Here is a 13,412-nt window from a genome sequence, read left to right as displayed (position 1 = left end):
GTGTCGCATTTGCTTTTAAAAACTACGACGCGACCAAAATGTTGCTGAGCATAATAATTTACGGGCACATGGAATCGAGGAATAAAAAGATTCAGTTAAAAAAAAAAAATAAAGCAAATCACTTTAATACGAGTCTTGTGTTATTTGATTTAAAATCAGGCACGATCGATATTTTATAGAAACATTTTGCTTCGATAAAAAACGCATAGAACTACTGCAGCCATATACCTACTATTATAGGATAAAAACCATGTATTATAATTTTCTCAATACTACTTCATCAGCCGTATAATATCATACATAACTCGAATTCGTGACATTAATCGTCGGAATGATTACTGTATAGGTAGATGTATCGTACGGCGTGGAATTCGCGAAAATGTATGAAAATTCTCTACCTAAATCCTCGGCGGCGATAGTATTATTTCTATACAAAACGTCTCACAGTATGTGTTCGTACTGTATATTATCAAACAAGAGCGCTTCAATCGCGATTATTACTTAATACTAAATATTATCTGTTTTCGCATTTCTGAAAAAATCTGCCATCATTTACAGAATCAAAACAGTGCTAACTTATAAAAATATTTCGAAAACTACTCATAATTTTCCATAAAGTATTCTGATAGTAAGTTTTTGAGTTCGGCTAAGAAACGATTAGAAATCGAATGTTTGGTAGGCGTGAGACGCGGACGGACTATACCGCGAGTACGAGATCAAACACTGTTAGATTCCCTGTACACATATATATATATGTGTTTATTGTATACAGGTATAAATACACGCGATAAGGTACTACGATGATGACACGATACTTAACCAAGTGGTAAGTATACACACACATTTTGGTAGGTTATACGCGATAACGTGCTGCGACGATAACACTTAACAGCGCACGCGGTATATATGTAAGCGTGTTACGTACATTAAGTTAATCTCTAATCGTCGTTGCGGTGATCCCCACAGAAAATTTAGGGGCTCCAAACTTTCTAGACGTAACACGACTGCGCATAACATTTTATACGTTATTGCAGTGCGTATATATTATATACATAGCCTATGTAGGCCAAAAATACTCGTAATTCTCAGTAAATAAATCTCGGTTCGTGTATAATTTCTCTCCCCGTATACTCGTTAAAAGTTCTTTTTCTTTTCTTTTACCCTCGCCGAGGTGCTCTGTAATCGGTACGTAATATATTAATATAGAAGGGAGACTTGGCCTTAGGTGGTTACCATAACCGTTTCCATGAGATGATTTTTAACGCGAACCTGACTACGATATTTTGTATCCAGGTATTAGATAATGGTTTGAATTTTTTTAGTATATATAATATTTTTTACTAGACATATTATATTGAAATGACTTGGGCATCGGGGGTGATAAATAAATTCGAAACTTTATACCGGCAATATTTTAGTGTTTCGCTATACGATTTTGAGATTGGATGCAACTCAACTTATACCTTATGCAGTTATGCCTATAATATCTGTTACACGCACATGCAAATTATATAAATAATAAATTGTTTTTATAGATTCAAAGTTGGAAAGCATATTGTAGCAATTAAATTATATATGTTTGTATGCATTCATAACTTTCGAGCTATACTTAAACACCTTATTATTGTTATAATTATTTTAAAATAGATAATTACAATATATAAACGAAATCAATAAGTTAATCTGAACATAATAGAAAAGGGAAAGTGCACGCGAATAGATTATTGAGGAAACATTTCATTTACGGCATATCAGAAACTTATAGGTATACCTACAACTAATAATTATTATTGAACAGAATGTATTGTAAAATATTTAGAGTTCAATATTAATATGACCAAAGCTTAATTTAAAAAGAACTTGCAATAAAAGACAAAAATATTCGCTTAATGCATTAATATGTACTTACTAGTCTGGTTTCTATACACGCCACATTAAACTTTAAACTCAAATTAAGCACATATTATGATGTTCTTTTAAAAAATACAATTATTATTATTTAACAATAGTAGAATTTGAATAAATATAGAAAAATTATAGTTATACGAAAAATTAGAAATTATTATTATTATTGGCTACAGATAATATTATCATCTTTATCAAAGATAGAGTTTTAGAAAAATCATTACCATGGTAGATAAAAGGAACCACGAAACCTAGTATATTCATTTTCTAAAATAACCGATTGCGAATTTTTCTGTAATAATTTAAAACTAATAAATAATATAGTGTTTTCTTGCAACCCTCGATCAATATCTAAATTATACGACGACAATCCTATTATATATCTATGACGCGCGGGGGAATGTGGGCAGATCACATATTATTACGCATATAATTCACAATACAAATACGTTGATGCGTAAATGAATATTATTACGATGTACTCGATAGCGCCTTCCATATAAATCAAATACTGTTCAAATGCTCGTGACAACTTTGCATTCGATCGGTCTAATACGCATGTATACAATCACGATTCGTTAGTTACGAGTTTATGACAAAACAGATGTGAGTTATAAAACAAAAAAAAAATAGCCTATGTATGATTTGCATAATATTATAATGGTATAATACACTTATAATATACGCGTTCGTTTGAACAAAAATAATAATAATGCCACTATTTCAGAATGTTCGGGAACGACGTAATCGAGGTTATATACACCGCATAGATTTTTGGAACAAGATCAAGGAAATATCCGGTCAGCACACTCGAGTGTATTTTATAAACGTAAGACACGCATTATATTAAATTGGAGTTTGTAAAATTGTATATGAACCGTCAAATTTCGTTTAGATAAATTACTACTTGACGGCCTCGCAAGCGACCATAATGTCCATTACATAAAATTAAAATAATAATAATACTAATAATTTAATAAGTTTATTACGTATTTTATCGCGCGCGTCTTTTAATTGCTTAATATAATTACGTTCCTTTACTATTTTCGGAACTGCAAAACTATCTCGTCTTACGAATTTTGAATGTGAGCGGAACGAAACTCCGTATACACAATGTAATATGTATATAATATTGTAATTGTGATATTATTTATGGAATCGAAAGACGGTCAAGTGATGGATGTGCATATTTTTTTTTAATGTTTTTTATTTTCTAATGAATCACATATATATATATTATATATATGTATTATAGCTATAACAAATATACTTTTTTTGAGTAAGATTGAATTAAACTTAAATAAATCATGTTTTCTTTTTTTTAAATCAACATTTTTAAGATATACTATAAGGTATAATAGGGAAAGTTATGTTAATAAAATATAATCCATTTAAAGATAAGTCCTATAGTCTGTACTATGACAAACATCATTTTATAAAAACACGTGTTCTGGTGTTTATATATTCATCGCGATGGTCTTAGAGTTTAGACGATAAAAATCGAGTTGAATAATCAAATGACAACGTATGTGGTTTGACAAAACGAACATTTTGAATAACGCACGTCGGAAAACACTTTAAGAAATAATATAGAGTTAATAATAAAATGTTAGATGTGTGTTTTTATACTTACAAAAGAACATAGTATACCCGGTTGATTTTTAATAATAAAGCGAATTGATCAATATTTTAGTTTTGAATCAAGTTATGCGAATTTTAGAATTTTAAATGTCTTTTCTATGTTGTCTTAGATGTTATTTCTAACCTTTAAATTTAATAATAGGTCAATTCACTCAAATACTAAAAATAACGGAGTGAAACTTGTAAAATTTGTCGTGTTATGTGTTATCAACACTGAAACAACACACATGCGAATTTAATGTCCTCTAAGTATGTAAGCACTTGTTAATTAGCATTGTTTTAACATTGTTAAGTAAGATTTAGCACAATAAACACGAAACACGTGAAAAGTAAATCAGTTAACATAACTTCAGAATACAAGTTTGACTAGACTTTTATTATAACATAACTCTGTACCAATTTATTTTACGACGTTGGTAGATGTTTTGAGGTAGTGAGAAGGAATAAGGACGCGTTACTAACAATAGAGCTAGAACGGGATTTTTTTATAACGACTTTTTTTACACGTTCATTTATTGTTTTTAATTTTAGATCGCAGTGGAGAACTACAGCGTTTGCCATGAGTTCAACCTAGGTTTAAAATCTCGAATAAATTTTTTACAGACAACGACGAGGACAACGTTTTGGTCGCCATCCGTATAATATAATATATTATAATATAAAACGTAATACCGTATTATTAGGAGAGACCGTGGTCGGTGCGACATCGGATGACACAAAGGAGCGACGACGTGAGCGCGGCGTGTCCCCTTCACCACGCCGTTAACGCCGTACGTACGCGTACTTTTATATTCTATCCCATTTGGTCCGACACCTTTTCTTCCTTTAAACGCCGAGATAATAAAATTGCGCTCGTGCAGCAGTGTTGCTGTGTTTAGCGCGTGCGGATCGATATAGAGAGCATCGAATGAGTTATAGGGTTTTTCTTATGTATACGCATACTATAAGCGTGTCGTCGTCGTTGGCCGGCCGTCGTATCCGAGCACATAACATATGATGTAAATATAGGTATACGGTCGTGCGCTATGGGCTCGGGCTGTGAAAGAAATGAATTTATATATGTGCGCGAGCGCGTAAAAAAGAATAAAGGGCGCGACGTCAAACAATGCGCGAGAATCGCTTCTCACTCTATATATTATTATGTTATATACTCACACGTCGCTTATATTGTTCCGCGTGTGGATAATATATATATATATATGTATATATGCACCCGCGCGGTGGCCCAGTACACTATATAATGTATATTTAAATGTTCGTTCGTTCGGAAACGGAACTCATATGGAAAATTTAGCCATATCTTCCGCGATGACTAGCACGTACACAATAATTTACAGATTAAAATCGCGGGTAAGTCGCGGCGGTTTTCGCGCGAGACGATCCGGGGCAAATATAATACACACGCGTACATATATTACATACTATATATACATTATCGTGAAACACGCATAATATCATAAATATATTTTAATAACTCGAAATCGTCGCGTTCGTGGGACATTTATGTAAGTCGGCGCGGTACGATAATTATTATTCGTCTAACTAACAACAAAAACAATAATAATAATAATAACTGTAAAACACACACGTGGTGTATATGGCCGTTTTTTCAATCTCCCGCCGCAGCTGCAGCAGCTCCCCGACGGCGCCGCTGCTGTGATTCATGGTATCGACTTTTTCTCTCTTACTCCGCGCACAGAGATTGTTTATACCACCGCCAAGTTAGCACCGAAGGAGACCGCGTCGTCGGTAATAAAAAACATTAAATGAAACCCCGACGAAAGAAAGAGTGGGGAAAAAAGAAAACAAAAAACCCGTTAAACCAACGGCCTACGCGGTGCAGCTAATAAGGGAGAACGCATGTATATCAGTATATCACACGCCATGCGTATTTTTTTTTTATAGCGGCGGCGGTATTATTATATCGTCGATATTACCGATACCGAGGACCCTCGCTCGCATATATAGGTACCCATTATGTGTACGAGTTCACACAAATCACGTTTTAAACTCGAAAACTTTTCCTTCAATTAGCGAACGTCGCACTGCATAAATGCTATACACATATTATGTATAAGTTGCATGCAGAGAAAAAGAAAGAGAGGGCAACAAAAAAAAAAAAAAATGAAACTACGTAAAGAAGTCATATTAAAATATCAACGCGGCGTACATGCACCACATACATGGATCGTAAATTTGCCGTTGTGCTAAGTAATGAAAAAGATTCGGCGAGAAAAAAAAATATGTCTATTTTTTTTTTAATATTACGTGTGGCCAACATGAAAAGTCGTACGCGTATTCTTCATACATCTCAAGTGTGTGTAACGGGGGCGGACTTAGCAATTTCGAGGACAGAGTTAGTTGGTTCTGTACACCGCGTCACATATACCCAGAGGTGGATGCAATTGATAAATTCGCGTGTTACTATTACTTTAGGTTTGTTTTTTTTTTTTTTTTTTATGTAAATATTTTTTATTAATATTTATATTATAAAAGTATTTTGAGGTCCGCTTAAATTATTACTATTTACTGAATACATAGTTAAGAAACAGTATATCAGTAAAATGGACGTTTTATGTTTATGATTTAGAAGTTTAATACGACAGTTTATATAATATACATACATATTATCAGTAGATTTTAATATTACTTTTACGTATAGAGCGATGAAAAATAGTGAAAAAATCAAATCAGTGGGTAGTCCGTACGACATGTGTATAAAGACGTTTTTTAGCCTCGCAAGAAAGGGTGGGTGAAACGACCAGAAGAACAATTTAATATATGTATAATGTATATGTTAGACAAAATATCGAATAGGGAGAAGACCGGAAATACCATCGGCAGATCCGGCGTTTACTATGCGCTTCCATCGGACGTTTTATTTTTTTTTAGCCTTTTTCAACATCGTTTATATTCAACATACCATTATCGTATTATTGTGAGATACGACCTTTTTAAACTGCTCTGACGTCACTTTATTATATAATATAAAAACGGAAATTTTCAGATTATTACAAGCAACACGATTTGAAAAGCTGTCGACAGTTTGTTAGTGCATACATACATTATATTATATTATTGGATATTACTACATGCAATTCCCAATAATTACTTACAATAAATTATGGCCATGTATATCAATAACCGATAAATCACATTTAAGACTATCAATATATTATATTATTGTATAATGTTATAGTACCTGTGGTGCACAAGCGAATAATGAATATAATTTCAGATCACAGCTTGTCTATTTATGCTGTTTTATAAATAGGAACGTTAAATTTAACAAAATTTTAGGAATCTGGTAATTGTGTTTCATGTCGATAATATTATTATTTATTGAGTTTTTTTATACTATCTTCAAATATTAATTAAAATTTATGTTAAACGTATAATTTAAACCTCAGATATTCTAAATGTATCAAAAACTCATCATTATGAAGTACCTATCTCGTGCATCATTCTGTTATAAATTATAAAATACATAGATATATTTTATTAAGTGAATTACATGTTCATAAGTAGTTATTAATACTAAAATTTTAAAACTAAACAAACAACGAAATTATACAAGTGAATTTGTCTTTTCAAGTGTTCCAATATGATAAATAAATGAAATGTCGAAAGCACGCAAGCAAAATGAGGTTAAGTATCATCATTCGCGTGCCCCTCGAACCTCTGCACGCATCATATACCACCTTCGTATACGCACTTAACTAACTGGAGCGTAAGTTGTAAGGGGACAAATCTTGTTTACTAATAATTATTACAATTGAAATGAGGCAGGACTTTTACAAATTATTTTTGAACATTTACCATTATTCATTATAAATGAGACCTTCATATATTGGTTTACGATTCCAATCAAGTGGTAAATATATAGGTAAATATAAATGCATGCAAGTATAAAATAATGAATGTATAAAACTCTTTTTCCGATTATTAAATAATTTCTAATACTTAAAACTTTAATGCTCGTATTTTTATTTTATACTATTAAAAAACTAAACGTTTAAACTCATTCTTTACAATAGTTTTAAATCGCGAACACAACGATAGATGATAACATACATAAATCGAAAGACACCACACACTTTCTGTTTATTAGTCGGTGTGGGTTAGTCATCGATGGAGTATATTATTATATGTGGATGATATATAAGTAGTCAGCGCGCTATCGATGTTGGCTATAAATATATATTTTTGTACTAAATTCTCTCGAATTCAACGTAGTAAACCAGCAATGCTTGTCGTTTGATGTGCCGTATCGCCTGTACATAAAACTACTGCAGTATAATTTAATATACCATCCATATTGAAATCTATTTTGATAGAAGCTGTGTTTGAATTATTTTGTTGCATGTGTAGACCAAGAAAAACAAATATACTTTTTTTATCAACTTCAAATAATATGCTGTGGAGTATAGTGACTGGGAATAGACGAATCCTATAGATTAGGTAGCTATATTTTTTTATTATTTACCATATGCGTTTCAAATACTAGATTAAATAAGAAACTAATTAGTATAAAATCAATCGTACCTCACATAAGAAGTCCGTAATGTTTAAATCTTAAATCTTGTATTAATAGTTAATACAACCACACAGCTATATAATTTAGTAGGATTTTAATCAGAAATTTCAAAGAATTGATATGCAAAAAATGTACAGTATTAAGGGTGAAGAAGGGGGAACGAAATTGATAATACAGCTAGGTATTAGTTTTATTGAATAGTATGGCAGGGCAATTTATGAAAGACATATAAAAGTCACATTCCAAAATTGAAAAAAATGCACGACACGCTGCGATTGACTCCTAAGTATAATATGTGCTTTTAGACTTTTAAAGTATAATAAAATATAATATAACAAGCCATAACCTAGATTATTCGACTATACCATAGAACGATTTGCATCTTTTATAGGCATGAAAGTATGAAACCATAGTAGGTATAATAGGTACTTATCAACCTAACCTATTATAACATAGTATACTTATAATTAACCGTACCAATCAGGATCGAAATCGTTACTAATTTGGTCCTCCAGTTATAGAGACGAACAAACTAGGAGAGGAAAATTCACCGCGGTCCGTTGGTTTTCACGAGAAGGGGGAGGGGGCAGTCGCAGACGACTGCAGTGTGGATAAAACCAACAAAAACACGACAGGAAAAAAAACCGACATCAACGACAACGACAGCGAAAGTCCATAAAAGTAACTTTCCAAGTATATATATACGAGTCGCACGGACGATGTACACCCACACACTCACATATGTGTACTATATACGTCGCGTACCCGAAGGACGACTCTGCCTGGCCGCCCGGCCGGAACCGACGACGACGCCGACCGGATGGGGCGTATAAAAAGGTCTTGTATCCGGTGCCAGTTTGACCATTTGACACCCCTCGGCGGCGGCGGCGGCGTCATCGCGCAGTGTTATATATATATACACACACACACGCGCGCAGATACGAAAGAGGATAGGGTACCCGCATACACACAAACACGCGACAATGCCTCTACATCCGCCAGCCGCCTCTCCAGTAGCCATCGTCGTCGTCGTCGTCGTCGGATGCTGCAAGTTCCGGTCTCGTCGGACCTCGTCGGGCGAGCGCGCGTGGTTCTTTGGCATTATTGTCGTATAGTAGTCGTCTTCTGCTGCTGCCGGCCGCAACGTTTGCGGCGAGGCGCGCGCCGCGCGTTTATGTAGTTGAATTATCTTGCGGAAAACAGTTGTTTTTCCTCCACCGTCCGTATCCTATACATGTGTGGCTCTCTGTATTATAACTGCTTTTTTTTGTCCTTTATTTATTTATTATTACTTTTTTTTCCCACACACATTCAACATAATAAATGTCCCCACCGGCCATCTTCCGCTCGCAACTCGTCGTTGTAAAAAAAAAAGTGTTTTATTATACCGCCGAAGACGCGTGGCGTCTTCTACACCGTAATATACCGATATATATATAAATGTGTGTGTGTGTGTGTGTGTGAATACGCATAAGACAATACGATGAAATAGCCGACACAAACTGACCGTAAATATTTATGTGCGGCCATTTCACAATACAAAATGTCCCTTTTTATATAGGTACGTTTCCGCTATCGGCTACAAATACCTCTACCTTATTATCTATAGGCTGTAATACGATTATTAATTTGTGATTATTGCCCGCCCGGATGGCGGTATATTATTATTAACATTTTTAAAATCTAGTGACTAGATTTCTTTTATGAATAATGATTATTATACTCCATAAAAACAAACAATAATAATTTTTAAACCTGCAAATGGGTCAGAACCCTAAAATTTATATGATTCAAAAGAAAACTAATTTCCATCCGATGCCGGAAATAATTTCGAAAATATAATTCAATCAAAGAATGTTTTTCGACACCATTATTTTATATCTAAAAGCCTAAAGTCCCAAGTGATAGAACATTTGGAATAGTATGACTGACTAGAATTCAAATTCAATGTCCATATATGGTATATAAATGGTATAATATCCATTGCAGTATTATTTTAATTGTATGTTATAATAAGAAGATGCACATTTTTCTTACAATCATTTCCATTGTCGACGAGTACCCCATGTAGTCAGAATGTCGATACATTTCAATATATTTTGGAAAAATTCGTGTACGGCTTTAATATATAATGTATAAATACATCACAACAGATGAAATAGTGTTAATAATAATGAATTAAAAATTATATCTTATCGTGTTAACTTCAACGTTACCATGGTAATAATTAATATGATTGTACCGTATACCCAATGTACCTATGTATTTATACATATATAGATATTATAACTTCTATACCTACAACTTCAGTCTAGAAAATATGACGTAAATCAAGATGTAACTTGTTTTTGCATACCCGAGCAGATACAAACTGATTTATTGCATGGTTACAAGTATAATAATAATAATAATGAGTTTAGTATTATACTCTTATGCGGTAATAATCTCGGTATAAATGTATAATTATAGTGGTACGAAAATTTGAATATATATTAAAATATAAAACAGTATGATAGTTCCGTTAAATTCTAAATCAATCCAATATATAACTTCATAATCATTTACAATAAAAACTAATTTTATAATTTATTTCCACACAATTCATTTGCGATGGTGTATTAATGTGATTTTACCACTGTTACTAAATACGCTCAATATAGCTTATACTAAAGATGACGTTACGATATTCAACAAATACGCGAGTCGTTATAGTGAGATGTATGTGCTCCGAAGCATATTATAAAGCAACAAATTGTCATTCGCGCAATACCACGTTGATCGAAAGTCTCAGTTAACTTATCCGAAATTAAATTTATGTGAATTTAATAATTTTGCGACTAAAATTACTCGGAATTCGAATCCAGATTGTTTTAGATTTTAATTTCGGTTATCGTTATAAAAAGTATTCAGTCTATTCGTTTCGTTTGGACGTTACTCCGTCAATATTACAGTGATGTATTATGTGATAAACACAAATGTATACCGGATAAGAAAATAAGTCTAATAGAAAATAATATTACATGGTGAAAGTCTTCGAAAGACGATTTCAAAAACAATACCCTACCTAAAGAGCATCGTGATATTAAAATATCGCCGTACCCGATACAAATTTCAAAACAACAAATTCATAACGTATAGCGGGTTATTGTATTGCCTATTCAGAGCGCCTTGCATCTAAATAAAGTATTAAAGCTAATTTCGTTATTTGGAGATTTGTATATTTTACGTAGTATCTTCAAACGATGTATAATTATTACTAATATATCATCATACTTCGTAAAACAAATTGCATGCAAATAGAAAATATAAATATATAAATATTAAAAAATATTTACTAATGTTTAATAAGATAAATAAAATAGAAAATAGAAATATACAAACGAAGATATTTGATTTTTCAAATAATTATTTATATGTCTATAATTAAAAATAGAATAAAATTATAAATATAGATAAAATTTATTAGCAGAAATATTTGCATTAGTTTTGAAATATACTTTACATTATTATTATCAATAGGTACATTGAATATTTATATATTTCTATTTAATTTTCATGTAAGTATAATATATTATATTATTATTATATGATAAAACTCATGCTTTCAAATTATCTCACCTTTTTCATTGTTGTTGTCATATATTCCACTTAAGACTTCTGAAAAAAAAATGTAAAACAAAATCACCCCAGTCGCTTATATTTAATACAAAAAATAAAAATAAAAATAAATAAATAATAAAGACGTTATTTTGTTGACGTTTCCGAATACTAATTTATTATAGGGATAATTATTGGCAAAATAGAAAGAGTTATATTATCTTATCAACCACAATAAGTTTATCGAATCACAAAATCATATAGAATGAACATACTATATAATAATACTTTACGTATACATTATAGTATTATACAGGGTATTTTACCTCGTCCTCATATACTTGCTCGCCTATACTAAACATAAATACTTTTCTGTATCCACTTTTTGATTAAATTTCAAAACTCTCAAAATTATTTTAATACTTATATGAAATGAATAGTTATATATTATATACTTTTAAAATAATTAGGCATGTATAGTTAATATTTGCTATATGTCTATCCCAAATTTTTAAAGTAAATATTTTGGGTTTAAATATATACTAATAATTGTATGAAACCATGATTAAAATGTTGTTAAAAAAATAATAATAAAAGGATTAATAATATGTTATTGAACAATTACGAAGGAAGGGATTGAATAAGACATAAATTATCGTATAGTAAACTCCAAATTTTTATAAAAATCTTAAACAATGTTCTATTTTAAAAGGCCGCAGTATTAATCTGTTAAGTGTATCAATCATCACAAGGCTCATAAAAATTGAATAATATAACAAATTCAATACTTCTATATTTATTCTTCTACAAATAAAAAGAGAAGAGATTTCATGGGTTACAGAACGCGTCATACTAATTATGAATCATTGCTTAACAAGCAACACCACCTATCTTGCATTTTGACCAAACAATATTTGACTTACATTACTATACAAACTAATTTTTTAGAGCTCTTGCTTAAAGTTGTAAAAATTGAGATAGGTTGCGTTGCTTATTTTTAATCACTGACTATACATAATAATATAATATTTCTCCAAGACTTATTATATTTTAATTAACAAAATATGCCAGTCCAGAATTTCCGAGTATTGGATTTAGGCGTTCAGTACATACATATTTTTGTAGTAAGGTTTTTACATAAAAAATATCAATTTTCAATAAAACCTGTTTCATCCTCGTTTTATCGGTTTTTATCGTTGTGTAATAAATAAAGATTATTATTATTTTTCCGTAACGAAAATCGCATAATATACACAGTTATAATGTTTTATATAGTTGTTACTTGTAAATGGAAACGACGAGTATAATATGTGAATATTGTCGAACGCACAATAATCATACGAAATAACTATTATACATTGCGATGTTTTGTCGTTTCGTATGGTCAAATTTCGCAAATTACCGATCCCCAAACAATAACTTCATAATATTCTGAACACACACAAACCACTTATAAAGTTAGACTGCAAAATCACACTGCTCGAATAACAATATATACAGGTATATACAAAGCATATTTTTTTTGTTTTTCCGAGCGACGACCGAGAAAAGAAACAACAATAATAATAATAAATGAAAAACAAAAGCAAACGTAATACATTATATTGACTAATAAAACGCAGTAATAAATAAACGGGCCATCAGAGTTGTCTGTAGCGAAACCCATGCGGGGGTGTAACTCGCGTATGCATGTACATAATAATATATGGTACGTATATAAATTGGATCGTCA

The 13,412-nt window shown here is 31.6% G+C and overlaps 1 protein-coding gene across 6 annotated transcripts in view; it reads right to left on the bottom strand.

Moving 5' to 3' along the window:
• LOC114124608 (nuclear factor 1 X-type) overlaps positions 1–13,412 on the bottom strand; it is a 139,519-nt gene that overhangs the window by 27,347 nt on the left and 98,760 nt on the right. For 4 of the 6 annotated variants that reach the window (XM_050208127.1, XM_050208125.1, XM_050208124.1 and 1 more), the window contains exon 5: positions 11,702–11,740. The exons of the other annotated variants lie outside the window; for them this stretch is intronic. In XM_050208127.1, the coding sequence (XP_050064084.1) occupies positions 11,702–11,740 (39 nt within the window). The remainder of the gene's footprint in view (positions 1–11,701; positions 11,741–13,412) is intronic. 6 annotated transcript variants of the gene reach the window in all.

This window comes from Aphis gossypii, chromosome X (genome assembly GCF_020184175.1).
Source record: "Aphis gossypii isolate Hap1 chromosome X, ASM2018417v2, whole genome shotgun sequence".
NCBI classification, from domain to species: Eukaryota; Metazoa; Arthropoda; class Insecta; order Hemiptera; family Aphididae; genus Aphis; species Aphis gossypii.
The sequence above is the reverse complement of the archived record's forward strand: the minus strand, read 5'-3'. Positions and strand labels throughout refer to the sequence as shown.